This window comes from Lepus europaeus, chromosome 3 (assembly GCF_033115175.1).
Source record: "Lepus europaeus isolate LE1 chromosome 3, mLepTim1.pri, whole genome shotgun sequence".
NCBI classification, from domain to species: domain Eukaryota; kingdom Metazoa; phylum Chordata; class Mammalia; order Lagomorpha; family Leporidae; genus Lepus; species Lepus europaeus.
In genome coordinates this window covers 86,601,625-86,618,193 of record NC_084829.1, presented here as the reverse complement: position 1 = coordinate 86,618,193, position 16,569 = coordinate 86,601,625, and the positions used below count along the sequence as shown (strand labels likewise).

Here is a 16,569-nt window from a genome sequence, read left to right as displayed (position 1 = left end):
TTGAGAAAAGACCACTAATATCTATTTTTTATTTATTTATTTATTTTTTGACAGGCAGAGTGGACAGTAAGAGAGAGACAGAGAGAAAGGTCTTCCTTTGCCGTTGGTTCACCCTCCAATGGCTGCTGCGGCTGGCACACCACACTGATCCAAAGCCAGGAGCCAGGTGCTTCTCCTGGTCTCCCATGGGGTGCAGGGCCCAAGCACTTGGGCCATCCTCCACTGCACTCCCTGGCCACAGCAGAGAGCTGGCCTGGAAGAGGGGCAACCGGGACAGAATCCGGCGCCCCGACTGGGACTAGAACCCGGTGTGCCAGCGCTGCAAGGCGGAGGATTAGCCTATTGAGCCGTGGCGCCGGCCACTAATATCTATTTTGATGTTAAATCTTGTTCCTGTTGATTGGGGTATCAGTGCTTGGTGGAAGCTTAATTTGAAGCCCCTGTTCTATTCTGAAAGCTGAATGTGTCTCTTGTAGAGTATAGCACATCTGTAGATCGCATAAGCAAGGGGCTCTTCCCCAGAGGAGTATTCCATGAACCAGCTTTCACTGTGGGTGGTGTTTGCCAACCATGCCTTCAGCATGCTTTTCCTTCTTCCTTCCTTTGCCAGGAGCTGGGTATGGGCAATGTGGAGCGGTGTAAAGGGTTCTCAGCACATTTGATGAAACTGCTCATTCGACAGCGTCGCTATCTCACCACGCTGACTGAGCAGTGGATCATCCTCAGGTATTGGCTGATAAGCTTTGTTTTGGCACAGGTTGGGAAGAATCGTGTAAGGGCAGCCTAGGGCTGCTGCACATGAGGAGTAGGATCTGCTCTCCATTGTGGAATGCATCTGAAGTGGAATTTCTTGGCTCTGCCCATTGGGTTTGGTCATGTGTTCGTCTGCCTGCCCTATCTTCTGGGCACACCTCTTGGAAGGATGAAGCCTGGCAATTGAATTCAGGGCTGTCAGCCCCTGAAAGTTGCCCTAGGTGAACTGCATCTGGATCTGGAACAAGGGTATTGGTCACTACAAGTCCTAGTGAGCCGATAGACAGGGTTGTATTCCTAGTATTGGTGTCCTGAACCCTGTAGTCCTGGAGCAGATTTGAGGGTGCTTCTGTTAGGCTTTTTGGGTCTCACAGTGGCCATTTCCTTACCCAGACATGGGTGCTTCTCAGTGACACCAGATCATTAAAAGATGAGCACAGTTAGGAAGGCTGCGATTATCCTTTAGTGGATTCTTAGCAAAGGCAGAATATCCTTTTTTTTCTACAGGGTATCCACTTTGAGGACAGTTAGGAAGCCTGTTGTTAGCCTTGAGAGGATTCCTAGGAGGAGTCGGTATTCTGTTTCCAGCCTGGGTCTACTCTGGCTTCAGGTGTTTCCCATTTCCATTGATCAGGGTGAGTTTAGTGCTTTTACCAGATGCTAATAGTTGAAATCACTGCAGTGGTGTGGCTGCGCTGGATGTGAGGAGTCTAGTGGTCAAATGGTGAGCTGTGAATGTCTCTCCTGAGACTGAAGGATGTGTTTAAATACTTTGGGAGGCATTTAAATAGACTTTTAACCTATTGTCTAACCTAGCTGGAGAGTCTTCCCCACAAATAGAGTGAGACATGATTTAACACGTCATGGTTTTTTCCCATGGGTTTCTCTGCACAGGAACCTCCTCAGCTGTGTGCAGGAGATTCAGGGCAGGTTGACAGTGCCCCTGGTCTACCCCATGGCCTTCCCGCCTCAGGATGGCATGCAGCAGTGGACAGAGCGGCTACAGCACTTGGCCATGCAGAGCCAGATCCTGCTCGAGCAGCTCTCCTGGCTCCTCCAGTGCTGTCCCAGTGTGGGCCACAGTGATGTCCAGACTCAGGATCAGCCTTCTGCCTCCCACCTGGAAGGACCTGAACTCACCAAAGGACAGCTTTCTGGAGCAGTGCCACACCTCATTCCCTGCAGTCTGGGCTACCCGTCCCCAGTACCTGAAAGTCGATTGCCCTCTGGTTGCCGGATGCGGAAACAGGACCAGCTTTGGCAGCAGTCGACTGTGAAGTTAGCGGAGATGCTGAAAACCATTAAAGCAATGAAAGCTGATGTCGACAAAATTAGGCAGCAGTCCTGTGAGACTCTGTTTTATTCTTGGTGAGTGCGTCTGTTTCTTTGTTCTTCCTTGCTGTGTTTGAGTGCTTATTTAGAGCTTAGGAATGGGATAAAATTAAGAAAAGAATTATTCTTCAGTCCTCCAAAATTACTCGGTTACCTGGCACTTTTTTAGCATGTATTGCTCTAAACCTTAGAGCCAACGAGTTGTGGCCAGTATATGTTAGTGATAGGATGGAAGAAAGGTGAGAGGGTGTGTATGGGTGTTTGTGTGTGCTCTTTCCTTTCAACATTGTGGCTTTTCTGTTGCAGGAAAGATTTTGAAGTTTGCTCTTCTGGGCTGAGTTGCCTTTCCCAGGTGTCAGCTCATTTGCAAGGCCTAGCGTCCTTGTTCGTTCTTCCAGGGGTGGAGGGTGAGCATAAAGGTCCACAAATGGCCTTAGTTGAAAGCCTGGAATATGTCAGAGGAGAAATTAGTAAAGGCGTGGATGACTTTACTGCTTGGAAGAAACACCTACTCGCTTCTAGCAGCCAAGGAGGTAAGGACTATTGCTGAGCCACGGAGGAAAAGCCTAGCAGAGAAGTGCTGTCTTTAAAAAAAAAACAGTATATATAATTTATTTGAAAATCGAGAGTCACTCAAATAGAGAGATCTTCCATCTTCTGATTCACTCCCTACATGGCCACAATGGGCACAGCTGGGCCAATCCGAAGCCAGGAGCTGCTTCTGGGTCATCCATGCAGGTGCAGGGGCCCAAGCATCTGGGCCATCCTCCACTGTTTTCCCAGGCCATAGCAGATCTGGATTAGAAGAGGAGCAGCCAGGACTCAAACCAGCACCTTTATGGGATGCCAGTACCGGAGGCTATGGCTTTAGCCACTGTGCCACAGCACTGACCCCTGAAAATCAAAGTTAGAGAGAGAGAGTGAGAGTAAGCACTTCCATCTGCTGATTCACTCCCAAATGACTGCAACAGCCAGAGCTGGGCCAATCCAAAGCCAGGAGCCTGGAACTGCATTGGGGTCTCCCAGGTGGGTGCAGAGACCCAAGCGGTAGGGCTGTTCTCTTTCCCAGGCACATTAGCAGGGAGCTGGATCAGAAGCAGAGCAGCAGGGACTTGAACTGGCACCTGTGTGGGATGCAGGCTTTGCAGGCAGTGGCTTAATCCACTGTGCCATAATGCCGGCCTCGAGAAGTATGGTCCTACAGATAGAAGTATGTTGTTCTAGAGGTACCTGTGTAGGCTTCTAAGGAGGGGAATACGGTTGGAGTCCATAACTCTTAGCATTTTTGCCTTGTTTGTTTGAGTGCCTTTGCCTTGGATGGTCATCCTGTCTCATAGTTTGTAGTGCATGTATAGGAAGGCAGAAAGGCATGCTGGCATGTTACGTTTTTCCCATAGACTTCAGAGTCTGCAACTAATAAGTGGACTAAGTTGGTGTTTATGCACACCGGATTAATGATTAATTTTCAAAGTTTTAGCATTATTTTTAGCAAAACAGTTTTTTTTTTTTTTGCTGCCATAGAAAATGACTAATTAAGCAGAAATTTTTATTTCCAAGCTCTTCAAACATTAAAGCACAAAGCATCCTAAAAGTGTCCCGTGTTAACTCAAAGGCACATCATCAGAGTAGAACATGTGTGATGTGAAGAATTATTTTAGGTTATAATATTTTTACATTACTTTGTTTTTAATCATGTGCAACGCTCTGTGTTTAGGTCACATTTTAAACATTTTTTAAAGGCATTCTTTAAAAGTACAGCTACAACTACAAAGTAAGTGAACTTAACAAGACAAAGATCAAATCTTCTTCATACACAGAAAAGGGCAACCTAATACCCAAGATAACGTTAACCTTGCCAAACAAGTTTGCTATGAAACATCTCCCACGTTTAGTGTTATAAGTGAAACAATTTTCTCCATTAGAAAAATCAAGACATCATTTGATTAGTGAAACCTACTCTGCCCCCGAATTTTATCCTTTCTTATCTTTACTTAGTGGCTGTAAATTCATGAGAAAAGAATTTTATTATGGTATAAAAATCTTACAAATACTCATTTTTTTTAATAAACAAAAATGTTTTTCTCCCTAAAATGTAAATATCCAGTACATACAACACTTTCCAGGTTTAGAAACACCACTCATTCACTCACGGAAGGTGTGTGACTTGGTGTATTTGGTGGTAAGGGTTTTGTTTGTCGTACTATAAAGAACTTCACCATACCAATAAGGCATTATCACTGAGCTCCCTTATTTGAGCAGAAACGCATTCCTTTCTGTGGGACTTTGGTGATGGGCCCAGGCCACAGGGAAGGTCTGAAATGTCTAACAAGTTGTTTGGCTGCAGGAAATGTCTTCTAGAGACTTGGAGGCAGTCATTCTTCACTTTGTGCTCGAAGGTATTGCTCGGTGAACTTCTTCCCGGTGCTCAGAGCAAAGCGCAGGAGCGGGGCTCCCGGAAGGGGTTGCTTCCGGCTGGCACGCCCACCAGCAGCGCGTCCTTGCACGCGTTCTGCATGCAGTACTGCTGGAGTTCGGCGGCCGCCTGGGAGACCTTGATCCTCTCCACGCCGGCCTCGAGCTTGAGCTGCTCCACCACGCGCTGCAGGGCGCTCACGCTGGCCCCGGAAGACATGGCGGCGGCGCTGGGCTCCAGCGGCGGCAGAGCCAGCAAAACAGTTTTAATGCAAGATAGTAAGCTTGTCAGTTTGTCTAAGGAGCTTGTCTTATCCATGTCTGTATCCAGATAGCTAGACAGAGTGGCTCACTCACCTAACAGATGGCCGTTAAAGTAACAAATGACTTCTAGAGGCACGAAGCAAATAATTGGTGTTCTTGGTTTATATTGTTTTCCTGCTTTGTTTTGTACCCTGTTACTTACTAGGAAGCCAAATGTTGGATGAAGGATTTGTGGAAGATTTTTCAGAGCAAATGGAAACTGCTATTCGTGCCATCCTCTGCGGCATCCAGAACTTAGCAGAAAGAAGCAATGAAAAAGCAAAGGGGAACACTGACCAAACAGGACCCCAAGATAAGGATGGTATGTCTGAAATCAGGAAAAATTAGTTTCCTATGCAATTTATATGTGATGATTTTTTTTTTGATGACTAAATAGATCAGAACAGGTATTAGAAATAGATGACTGCATAAATAGAGATGAAAGAGTTTATATTCTGTTATTCATCATGTCGTGATCTGTGAAAAAAGAGGCAGCAGGCTTTGAGAGACTGCAACCAGGACATCTGACGAAACTCTTGGAGGACGACTTCTGGGGCGAAGTGAGCACTTTGCATGTGCAGAAAATCATTTCCTCCATCTCTGAGCTGTTGGAGAGGCTGAAATCTTGTGGTGAGGATGGCACGGCAGCGAAACACACGGTAATCCACTCACTGTTCCTTACAGAGGAAGCATTCCCTGATTCCATGTGGAGGGGCCCAAGGCAGGCTAGAAGCACAAAGAATTTGTCTATTTATCCACATTAATGTCACTGAAAAGCTTTGAAAGCTTAGCGCTCACTAAGGGTTACATTTGTAAGATGCAGAGTTGCAAACTTGCTACCAATGCAGAATATATGTTAGTTTAGGGTTCTTCTGTATTGCAGTCACATGCTTGCAGGAGTCTGACATTACATGTTGTTGTTGCTATTCATGAAGCTTCATGACCATCTTCTGCAAACACTATTCCCTCCATAGTCAGCCAGCAGAGCCAGAAGTTGTTTTCTCTATCTTAAGTCCAGAGAAGCAGTTTATTTTTTAGGACCATGAATGCCATTCTATAGCATAGATACCAGCACCAACTTTGATTTCCAAGAAGGATTAATTTATAAACATTGAGTTCTTCAAAAACACATTGTTAACTAAATGAAACCCGAGTAAGAATTTAAAGTGCATTTTAATGATAGTTTATGTGATTAAGGAGATGAAATCTCAGTAACCTGTGGTGGGATTTGTGTAAACACACAGCTCACCAGTAGTGAACATTAGAACATTCACAAGGCACAGCCGTGGCCACTGTCTAGCTCCAGAATGTTTCCATCCCTTCAAAGGATTCCAGGTACCCATTCAGCAATGTGAGTAGGCCTTTTGTTTGCTTTGAACCTAGTTCTTTAGGCAGTGCTGCTGCCTGCTGGTACGCCTGGTGCCCATGCTCTGCATCTTCTCAGACCTTGTCCTCTTCTTCCTGACCGTGTCCTTGGCAACTCACCGAAGCACTGCGAAGCTGCTCTCTGTGCTTGCCCAGGTCTTCACAGAGCTCGCCCAGAAGGTAAGGACTGTTCACGTGGAGCACTCTGGGGCTTCTGGGACCCAAGTGTTCTGCCTCCACTCAGGTTTGGTTTGACGGACTTTTCTGTTTTGGACTATTACAAATGCCAGGAGGTGATCTTGCTACCTGTGGATTCTTAAAGGCTTTATATGGCACCTTTTTGCTACCTAGTTTTCACTAAAGTCTCAGAGCCTGCACATCCCTTAATTGATGAGTCCTGTTGACTCCAGAGCCTGTGCAAACGCTGTTTTGTATTACACATTCTTTTGTCTGTGTCTCCAATTTGAAGTCTTCTTGATAATTCCTGAGCTAGATTTGTTCAATAAATCCTTAAGGCTGTTAAGTTTCTTTCAACTATTTACATTTAATTATAGTAAATAATAACAGGCTTTTAGTATGGAGGAGGGTTTTTCTTCAATAAGTCATTCATTCAGTCAGTCAGTCATATATTCAGTAGTATGAAGAGTGCTGTGGTTGTTCAAGGTTGTAGACACTACCCTTCAAAACCAGGGGCAGAAGTCAGTGAAATCTGATAGACTGGATGTACTCACAGAAGTACTCAGTTCTTGAACTTAGGGTTAATGCCTTAACCTTTCTGAGTCCCAGGTTGGTTGCTTGTGGAATGTCATCTACTTACACCTTATAGTATTTTTGTGGAAACCATCCTCAACTGAATATATCTGTTTTGGTTCATTTCTTCCTCAGTAATCTAGGATTGTCTCCAAATCTAAGTACAATACAGATGAAATTCTCTTGAGGAAAGTATGAATTTACAGATTAAAGACAGTGCCTGGAGTTCATGTCCTTGGTTATCTGAAAGAGACAGGAAAGAATACAAAGTGAAAAGCAGGTCTGGGGCCTCCCATCTAGATTGTAAATCCATGTGTCTGTTGAATAGAAGTGAATGATTCCCAGGTTTGCCCCTTCTGTCTGAAGGGTACTGAGCCAGTGTTAGACCTCATCACTTCTGGGAGAAACATTATATGCATAAGACAATGGCAGGGTAATGGATGATAAGAGCACCTGGAGATTCAGCTCAGCTGTGTTTGTCCATTTGAGCTCTTGCTCCTGTCTTGAAAGGCTCTTGGGTGATGTTGGCCTGTCAGAACCGTGTGTTTTGGAGTAGGGAGCTGGGAGCTGGCCATGGCCATGGTTCTGAAGTGTGCAGTACTGGGGGCCCAGTGGTTGAGCTGCATGTGCTGCAATGCTGTGCTGTGATGAGAATCTGAAGCTCCTTCCTTTTTGGTTTCCCTCTTATGCCTGCATTCGAAGGCAGCTCTTTCAAACAATGTAACTCAGTGGGAATAAGACCACCAAAGTATAGGTTTCAGTCAATTTTCAGAGAATCAGGTTGTGTCTCTGTCCTTTCTCAGTGCTGAGGGAACTTTAAAGTAGGCTAGATACAGAGCAGAGATAATCTAGGCTGTCACTGAAGCCCTCACTGCCCAGGTAGCTGTTTGTGTATAACCAAGGTGGTGGTCATCTCAACTCCTTGTTAATTGACAGCTGTTTTTTGTTTCATTCTCAGATTGACAGATAACTTGATAGCATGTATTTCTGCTTAAAAAAATTAAAATTTCTGATTGAGAGCTGCTGTTTTCTTGTCCTTGTAGTTTTTCCTTTTTAGGCTAAATTCTGACAGGGACCAGTTTTGTTAGCAATTCACGATGTTAGCGCTGTGTCCTACTGTTCTCTCTAGAGCCCATTCTGCCCTTGCTCGGTGATGTCCTGAATCCCATCCTTCTGGCGTCCTTTCTCCAAATTTTGTCTTTGCAAAGTGATGGATACCGCACACGCCAGGGGCCTCTACAGATGTCAAGCTGTGACACTGCACAATAGCTGTTATCAGTGAGGAGGAAAAGAATGCCAGAGGTCCACTGATATGCTTTGGCAGATTTAAGACCCTGTGCTGTTACAACAGTGAAGCATTTGTTGATGTTGCTTTTTCACTGTGGTAGGGCTGGCAATCCCTTTTTGAATTGCATTTGTGCCTAACTGTTCACTCTGTTTTTTCCCCAAGGGATTTTGCTTGCCCAAAGAATTTATGGAAGATTCAGCAGGAGAGGGGGCAACTGAATTCCATGACTACGAGGGAGGTGGAATTGGAGAAGGCGAGGGCATGAAGGATGTGAGCGACCGAATAGAGAATGAAGAACAGGTCTGTGAAATGGGTACACAGATTACAGAATCTGACTTCCTTTCCCCTTTGGTTTCAATATTTAAATAACACATATACATAGTGTTTTACTAGGCTAATGGTTTTCAGACAGGTCTGTGGAGTCCTACAGACATTGGAGTTTGGGCAGTGGTTGTAAATAAAATGCCTAAAAACCACAGGAGGGAACTTTGCAACTTAGTCATCGGTTATAGCTAAATTGTGGAGGGAATGATTTTTATTATTATTATTTTTTTTAATGGAAAGATGCTTGCTGATGACTCTCTAAAGAGTATTTTTTGGTAGTGTTTTAAGGATTAAGAGCTTGGCTATTTTAATTGATAATTACATTTAAGAGTAATGCCAGAGTTTGCTATTAATAGGTTTTGTTTGGTTGGAATCAAGAATGCTTTTGAGATACTCAGAGCCTACAGACCAAAGATGGGGAGTGTTTTTTCTGACAAGAGCCATTTGGATATTTATAATATATTCACAGGCCATGCAGAATTGCTGCCATTTGGGGAGTGAACCAACAGATAGAAAATCTTTTTCTCTGTCCCTCTCTTTAACTGTCTGTAACTCTACCTCTCAAATAAATAAAATCTTTTTTAAAAAATTACTGACTTAAAAATTAGCCTGTTATACATTTTATTGAATTTTGAGTCCTGCCTGCGGTTACTTTGGCAGTGTGAGACCAAATTTCACGGGCAGGGTCAGACTTTCCCATTTCTGCTGCAGATAGAAGCTGTTGTGTTGCGCTTTTTTTAAAGATTTATTTATTTATTTGAAAGGCAGAGTTATAGAGAGGTTGGGGCAGAGAGAGAGAGAAAATCTTCCATCCACTGGTCATCCGTCTGCTGGTTCACTCCCCAAATGGCTGCAGTGGCCAGAGCTGGGCCGATCTGAAGCCAGGTGCTTCTTCCGGATCTTCCACGTGGGTTCAGGGGCCCAAGCACTTGAGCCATCTCCTGCTTTCCCAGCGATAACAGAGAGTTGGATTGGAAGTGGACCAGCCAGGACTCGAACCAGTGCCCATATGGGATGCCAGCACTGCAGGCAGTGGCTTTACCCGCTACACCACAGCACCGGCCTCTGTTGTGTTGCTTTTTAAAATGCCTATCTGCTGTGGTGGGCATTTGGCACAGCAGTTAAGATGCCACTTGGGGTTCTAGTATCCATAATAGAGTACCTGAGTTCAAGTCCCAGCTCTTCTTCCAATTCTAGCTTCCTGCCATTGTGCAAAATGGGAGATAGCTGGTAATGCAAGCATTTGGGTCTGTTCCGACCACGTGGGAGGTGATGGAGTTCCAAACTTCAGGTTTCAGCCTTTGGTGGTGTAGGCATTTGGGGAGTGAACCAACAGATGAAAAAATCCTTCTTCTCTGGCTTTCAGATGATAGAACAAATAAATAAAATGCTCATCTAAGTCTAAATTGAATCATAAACTTGTATTCAGGTTATGGTTATAGCTATTAAAAGCAAAGGAGCAAACCACTTCAAACTCTGTGTCTTAGTGGGGAAAGCAGGAAAGAAATAAACCAAAGGAGTTATGCCAATGCTTGGGTGGTGGGGCTCTGAATTTTTGTTGTTATTTTGACTTCCCTCTGTTTTTTAAATTCAACTTAACAGCATATACTGTGTTTCTAATTGAAAAAACAAAGGTGCAGTCAAAATAGAAAAGTACAGTCCAATGCAAAACACATTAAATGATGTAAAAATCCTCTAGAGCACTTTATATCTGCTAAGTTTTCAGTTATGCATATGCTTTGATACAATTTACATTTTATTTTTTAAAGATTTATTTATTTATTTGAAAGGCAGAGATAGAAGGAGACAGAAAGAAAAACTGACTTTCATCCACTGGTTCATTCCCCAGATGGCTGCAATGGCTGGAGCTGGGCAAGGCCAAAGCCAGGAGCCAGGAGGTTCATCCAGGTCTCCCACATGGGTGCAGGGGCCCAAGTACTGGGGCTATCTTCTGCTGCTTTCCCTGGAGCATTATCTGGGAGCTGTGTTGGAAGTGGAGCAGCAGGGACTCGAACTGGCACCCATATGGAATGCTGGCACTGCAGGCTGAGGCCTATCATTCTGTACCACAATGCCAGCCCAAACATGTTTTCTTACATTAATGCTAACATGTCAAAAATAAATAAGTATATGAGGTAGATGCATATTTTTACAAGGAAGTTCCCTACAATAGTATTATTTATAATGGTGAAAGTTATGAAACAAACTATTCATCAGTAGAGTTATTTAAATTATAGTACCATCCATGTACAACAATACTATATATTAATTAAACCGAATCAGATAGAGTATTATGTTTCAACATGGAAATATACTTAAGACAGTTTTTAAGTTAAAAAAGAAAAGCAGATTGCATAAGAGTCTGTAAAACACAGGTTTTGAGAGGTACATATTGATACCGAGCCCCTGTGTTACTAAGTGTATATTAGGGTATTCACGTCAGCAGTGAGAATTTCTGGAAGTTTTGGAGGATGGTAGTGCTGTGAGAAACTTACTTGTACTGTTTTCCTTAGAGTTCTTTTAATGAAATTTTATTACTTCTGTATTTTTTAAAAAGGGACTTTTAAATGGCTCTGGAATGTTCTTTTTTCTAACAATTTCCATGAAGAAAGCCTGAGTGAAATATATTCTCTGGCCACAAATAGAAAAAAGTGACCATTAACTCCAGAAATGGAAACAAAACTTTCACAGATTATCACATGTGGCTGTCTTCTGCTAGCTTTTTTTTTTTTTTTGGCCTCATCCCAGAGATATTTTTACACCATTAAAGTTGACCTTTGTATTCTAAGCTGAATTAAACATTAGTAAAATTACAGCATTCATTTGTAATTTCTGTAATGCTTGCTGACATAGGTGGAAGATACATTTCAGAAAGGTCAAGAAAAGGACAAAGAGGATCCAGGTTCAAAATCTGACATTAAGGGCGAGGATAATGCCATTGAGATGTCAGAAGACTTTGACGGGAAGATGCATGATGGGGAGCTTGAAGAACAAGGTTTGAGATAAATATATGGTAACTTCTTGTTTGGAAAATATCAGTATTTTATAGAGAAAACTGCACGTTTTCTCTATAAAAACAAGAAGCTTGTTGTAATCTTTTGAAACAACATTGGTTCCTCAGCATTAGTACAGACTGAAAGCCTCAGCCAGGAGTGCGCCATTGTCACACCCACCATGGCAGAAGTCTGCGGGCAGTTTTGGGGATACTTGACTTCTTAGTAAACCACACCATTGACTGATGTTCTAGCTGCTTTATGTGCTAGATGCCGTGGTGCGGGAGTGCCCTTTGGGGAAGCCCAAAAGAGCAAGAAGATGGTCCCTCACAGAGCTCGGCTTTCAAGGCAGATGGTTCTGGATAACTTTTAAAAAAAATTGTGTGTGTGTCCGTGTGTCCTAATTACAAACAATAGATGTTTGTTGTAGATCATTTAGGGGGAAAATATAGGAATAAGATAGGACCTCCCTAGAGTCTCCCCACCTAAACCACTTCAAAAGTTTGGTATATTTCTTTCCATTATTGCATGTATTATATATATATATATATATATATATATATATATATATATATATACACACACACACACACACACACACAGGAATCATACCCATTTTTGTAGTCTGCTTTTTTCATTTGCTGGCTTATGAACATTCATTTTGTCATCAAAATTATTTGAGAATATGATTTCTTACAGTACACAATCATTTGCCCTGTTTGTACCATAATTCATCTTTTGCCCTAAATTTCCACCCAAAACTTAATTTGAGATTGAGTATTTTATTCAAAGGGAAAACCTTGCAGAAATGAAAGCAAACTTTAGAGTAGAGGAATATATACTTGTGTAAAAAGTATAAGGATATAATGTTTGGCAAAGTAGACCATGAGCAAAGGTAAAGACAGAACAATTATGGCTAACTGGTCTAGACCTGATTTGAGATGTTGAATAAAATCACAGAAGCACAGTGTGTTGGGGAAGTCCATCATTTCACAGATAAGAAGCTAAAGCCCAGTAGACTAATGAGTCCCATGATGACTGTTCTTCCAGCATAGAAAGCAGACATCCTTACAGCAGTTCCACCTCTTGTTTTCCTGCCTGTTCACATACCGCAGACTTGCATGTTACTCTCAACAGCTCGCAAAAACACAGTGGGGCTGCTCCAGTAGGTCTGAAGGCATGTGCCTGTAGGGAGTTCTGTAGTAATAGGCAGTAAATCCCAAATGGAATCCTTGCCAGGGAATGGGTCCATGTCTTACACGTGCAGGATTGGGTCAGTGTGGGGATCTGTCTGATCTACGTTCAGTGCCTTCCCTTTCAGAAGAGGATGATGAGAAATCAGACAGCGAGGATGGAGACCTGGATAAACAGATGGGTGATCTCAATGGCGAGGAAGCGGACAAACTAGATGAGAGGCTTTGGGGTGATGATGATGAGGAAGATGAGGAAGAAGAAGACAGCAAAACCGAAGAAACAGGACCAGGAATGGATGAGGTAATTAAAAGATTCCTCCCATCCCAAAGTCCCCAGCCTGGAAGGAGGTAATCTTCCTGCCATCTTCCACTCTATTTACTGCTTATCCTGTTTCATCTATTTATCCCTCTCTTCCATTTCTCTTTTCCTTTTTTTTTTCCCGTCTCATTAATTGTATTCAGACCTGAAAGTATACCCTGACCTAAGTCATCTCATGTGTGGTGGAGATGGGAAGTTAAGAAGACTCACTGTAGATGCTCTAAGCTGATTATCCCCTTGGCCACCGAATTCTCCAGCCCTGAGCTTGGGAGTCCTCCAGAGCTGGTGTCACACTGCAGCAGCACAACACAATGTGACGCTGAGTGTTTTCATGGGACATGCTCAACAGGCAGAAATTATCCACATCTAAGAGCTACACTGATAGACTTAACCATGTTGAAGCAGTTTCTTGGATTGAGTTTGATGACTTTGTTTTCTCACTCACATTTAGGAAGATCCTGAACTTGTTGCTAAAGATGGTAACTTGGATGCTGGGAATTCGAATAAAGATAAAAACTGGCCAGATAAGAAGGAAGAAAAGGATGAAACAGAAGCTGATGATGGTGGACAAGGCCAAGAAAAAATTAATGAACAGATAGATGAGGTAATGAGGACTTGAACTGCCCTCCTGACTCAGGATTAGGGCCATAACACTGCATAGTTTTTAGAGTGTCTCAAGACACTGATTTTTATTGCTATCTTACTGACTTATACAAGGATGCACAACAGAGGCTTTTAATGGGATGTAAAACGTTGAATGATTGCTCTTTTACAAATTGGTGTGTATGCTATTTCGGCTCATGCTGTAGCTTGGAAGCTAAAACCTTTGTTCCTTTATTTTTTGTCTCTTGAGTTTTTTCTTTGAGATTAAGTGACACAATGCCTCATCTCAGTAGAGAACCTGCACTGAAAATAAAATTGGAAATTCTAATGTGAAAGGTACTAATCTATGTTAGCAATTTTAGGGAAGAGACATTATATTCTCTCTGCACTGCATAAATACTTAGAACCACTTTTATACAAATTTTTTATAAAAATGTTTGTTATTTTTTTCTTTGTTTTCTCTCCATTACCTCACAGAGGGAATATGATGAGAATGAGGTAGACCCTTACCATGGTAATGAGGAAAAGCTGCCGGAACCTGAGGCCTTGGATCTTCCTGATGACCTGAACCTTGACAGTGAAGACAAGAACAGTGGTGAGGACACAGGCAGTGAAGATGGAGAAGGTGCGTCTTTCAGAAACCCTAGCAGGCCCATTGGGACTTGTTGACAATGAGCAGTAACTGATTTCTCTTCATAGAGCCCAGGGTCATGGCCAAATCATGAATTATGGTTCGGTTAGCTCAGCCCCATCTTGAGACGGTGTTTTCTTTTGTACTGTTTCTTTGTGCACATAGGCCACAGCTCATAGGCCGACAGATTGTCTCACTACTTCCACTTCCCGTGCACTATTCTGGCCCTGCTCTGCCTGTTGGGCTTCACTCCATACAGCTCTGAGCTCCTGTAGTCATTATGGGGTCCCTGTAGAGTTAAAGGAATTGAAATCTGAAAGTGTAACAAGTTATCCACCTTAAGTTCCTTAAATTATCCGAGTTCCTGGCTCCTGACTTTGGCCTGGCCCAGCCCTGGCTGTTGTAGTTATTCAGGGACCAAGCCAACAGATAGATGGAAGATCTCAGTCTCTCTGAGTTTCAAATATACAGAATTTTTTTAAAAAAACACTGGTCTCTCCTATCTTTGGTATAAAACTTATTGTTGGAATTTGTTGATGGCTCTTTTTCAATGGATTAATTTTGAAGCACCATCAAAATCATTGTATTAAATATATGAGTATTGCTTTTAACAGGGTGGGCAGACTTTCTACAAAGTATCAGATAATATTTTAGGCCTTGTGGGTCCTAAGCTGCTTATGGCATATACTGAGTCCTCCTGTTGCACTGTGAAAGAAGGCAGAGGCAGCACAGAATGAGTAAGGTACAAACATAGTTAAAGAGAAGACCTACAGCGGAATTGCAATAAAAATTGACATACAGACACATGTGGAAAACCACAGCTGGCCTATGGGCCATACTTTGCCAATCCCTGGTTTAAAGAATAGTGAGAAAACACTTGCATAACTACTTCCCAGTTTAAGAAATAATAGGAAGTTTTAGGCCGGCGCCGTGGCTCAACAGGCTAATCCTCCGCCTTGCGGCGCCGGCACACCGGATTCTATCCCGGTTGCCCCTCTTCCAGGCCAGCTCTCTGCAATGGCCCGGGAAGGCAGTGGAGGATGGCCCAGGTCCTTGGGCCCTGCACCCACATGGGAGACCAGAAGAAGCACCTGGCTCCTGGCTTCGGATCAGCGCGATGCACCGGCCGCAGCGGCCATTGGAGGGTGAACCAATGGCAAAAAGGAAGACCTTTCTCTCTGTCTCTCTCTCTCTCTCATTATCCACTCTGCCTGTTTAAAAAAAAAAAAAAAATAGGAAGTTTTAAAATTCTGTGTTCCCCTTTTGTGTGTGTGTGTGTGTGTGTATATATATATACATACACACTCCACTGATTCATTCTCCAAATGGCCACAATAGCTAGGACTGGGCCAGGCTAAAGCTAGGAGCTTCATGGGTGGCAGGGTCTCATGTGGGTGGCAGGGGCCATCTTCTGCCTTCCCAGGCACATTAGTAGGGAGTTGGATTGGAGCAGAGCAGCTAGGGTTCAAACCTGCACCACAACTATGGTCCTTCTGTGATTATTTTTTTCTTCTTTTTTTAAAAATTTATTTATTTGAAAGGCAGAGTTACAGAGAGAGAGACAGAGAGAGCATGAGATCTTCCATCCACTGGTTCACTCTCCACATGGCTGCAACAACCGTGTCTGGGCCAGGCAGAAGCCAAGAACCCAGAGCTTCTTCTGAGTCTCCCACTTGGGTGCAAGTGCCCAAAGACTTGGGCCATCCTCTTTTGCTTTCCCAGGAACATTAGCTGGGACTCAAACCAGTGGCTGTATGTCATACCAGCACTGCAGTCCTTGGCTTAACCCACTGTGCCACATCACCGGCTCCATGTTTCTTCTTTTTGTCATGTCTATCCAGAAGAAAATCCCTTGGAGATCAAAGAAAAACCAGTGGATATGGAAGAAGACAGTCACCAAACTGAGGAAAGAAATGGAGAGACTGAGGCTGACCATGGTGAAGACCAAAGTCCTCATGAGCCCGAGGAAGGCCCTGGTGAAGATGACAAAGTGGAAGGGGAGGAGGAAATGGACACAGGCGCTGACAGCCCAGAGAGAGATACCGCTGAACAGCCTGAAGAAAACTCGGAGGGCCAGCAGCAGTCTCTGGAGGAAGAGGATGGGGAAGCCAGTGAGGAGGGTAGAGAGGATGGCCTCCCTGCTGACCAGGGTCTCCAGCCCCAGGTATGGTGGGCTTCTGGCTTTTCTTAGGTTGAAATAATAAAGAGGAAGAGGAAGCCTCTATTTCCCTAGACTCTCTTCTAGGATAGTCCATCACTGGTCGGCATTGCCAAGGCATTTTAGGTTTCTGTTTCAAGCCTCC

At 43.5% G+C, this 16,569-nt stretch overlaps 2 protein-coding genes across 2 annotated transcripts in view; one reads left to right on the top strand and one right to left on the bottom strand.

Moving 5' to 3' along the window:
- The window catches only part of MDN1 (midasin AAA ATPase 1), a 177,356-nt gene that overhangs the window by 146,547 nt on the left and 14,240 nt on the right, over nucleotides 1-16,569 (top strand). Inside the window, exons 78-89 of the mRNA XM_062186507.1 lie at nucleotides 611-726; nucleotides 1,648-2,121; nucleotides 2,392-2,618; nucleotides 4,967-5,122; nucleotides 5,290-5,459; nucleotides 6,184-6,345; nucleotides 8,366-8,503; nucleotides 11,381-11,522; nucleotides 12,842-13,014; nucleotides 13,484-13,636; nucleotides 14,113-14,260; nucleotides 16,108-16,430. Of these exons, the coding sequence (XP_062042491.1) occupies nucleotides 611-726; nucleotides 1,648-2,121; nucleotides 2,392-2,618; nucleotides 4,967-5,122; nucleotides 5,290-5,459; nucleotides 6,184-6,345; nucleotides 8,366-8,503; nucleotides 11,381-11,522; nucleotides 12,842-13,014; nucleotides 13,484-13,636; nucleotides 14,113-14,260; nucleotides 16,108-16,430 (2,382 nt within the window). The remainder of the gene's footprint in view (nucleotides 1-610; nucleotides 727-1,647; nucleotides 2,122-2,391; nucleotides 2,619-4,966; nucleotides 5,123-5,289; nucleotides 5,460-6,183; nucleotides 6,346-8,365; nucleotides 8,504-11,380; nucleotides 11,523-12,841; nucleotides 13,015-13,483; nucleotides 13,637-14,112; nucleotides 14,261-16,107; nucleotides 16,431-16,569) is intronic.
- LOC133756067 (guanine nucleotide-binding protein G(I)/G(S)/G(O) subunit gamma-10-like) lies at nucleotides 3,611-4,833 on the bottom strand. Its single transcript, XM_062186508.1, has one exon. It carries the CDS (start codon nucleotides 4,814-4,816, stop codon nucleotides 4,511-4,513), a length of 306 nt encoding a protein of 101 aa, XP_062042492.1. The 5' UTR covers nucleotides 4,817-4,833; the 3' UTR covers nucleotides 3,611-4,510.

Bases quoted from the DNA above. Each gene is read 5' to 3' on its own strand.
- LOC133756067 (XM_062186508.1), bottom strand. From the start codon at position 4,816: ATGGATAAGACAAGCTCCTTAGACAAACTGACAAGCTTACTATCTTGC.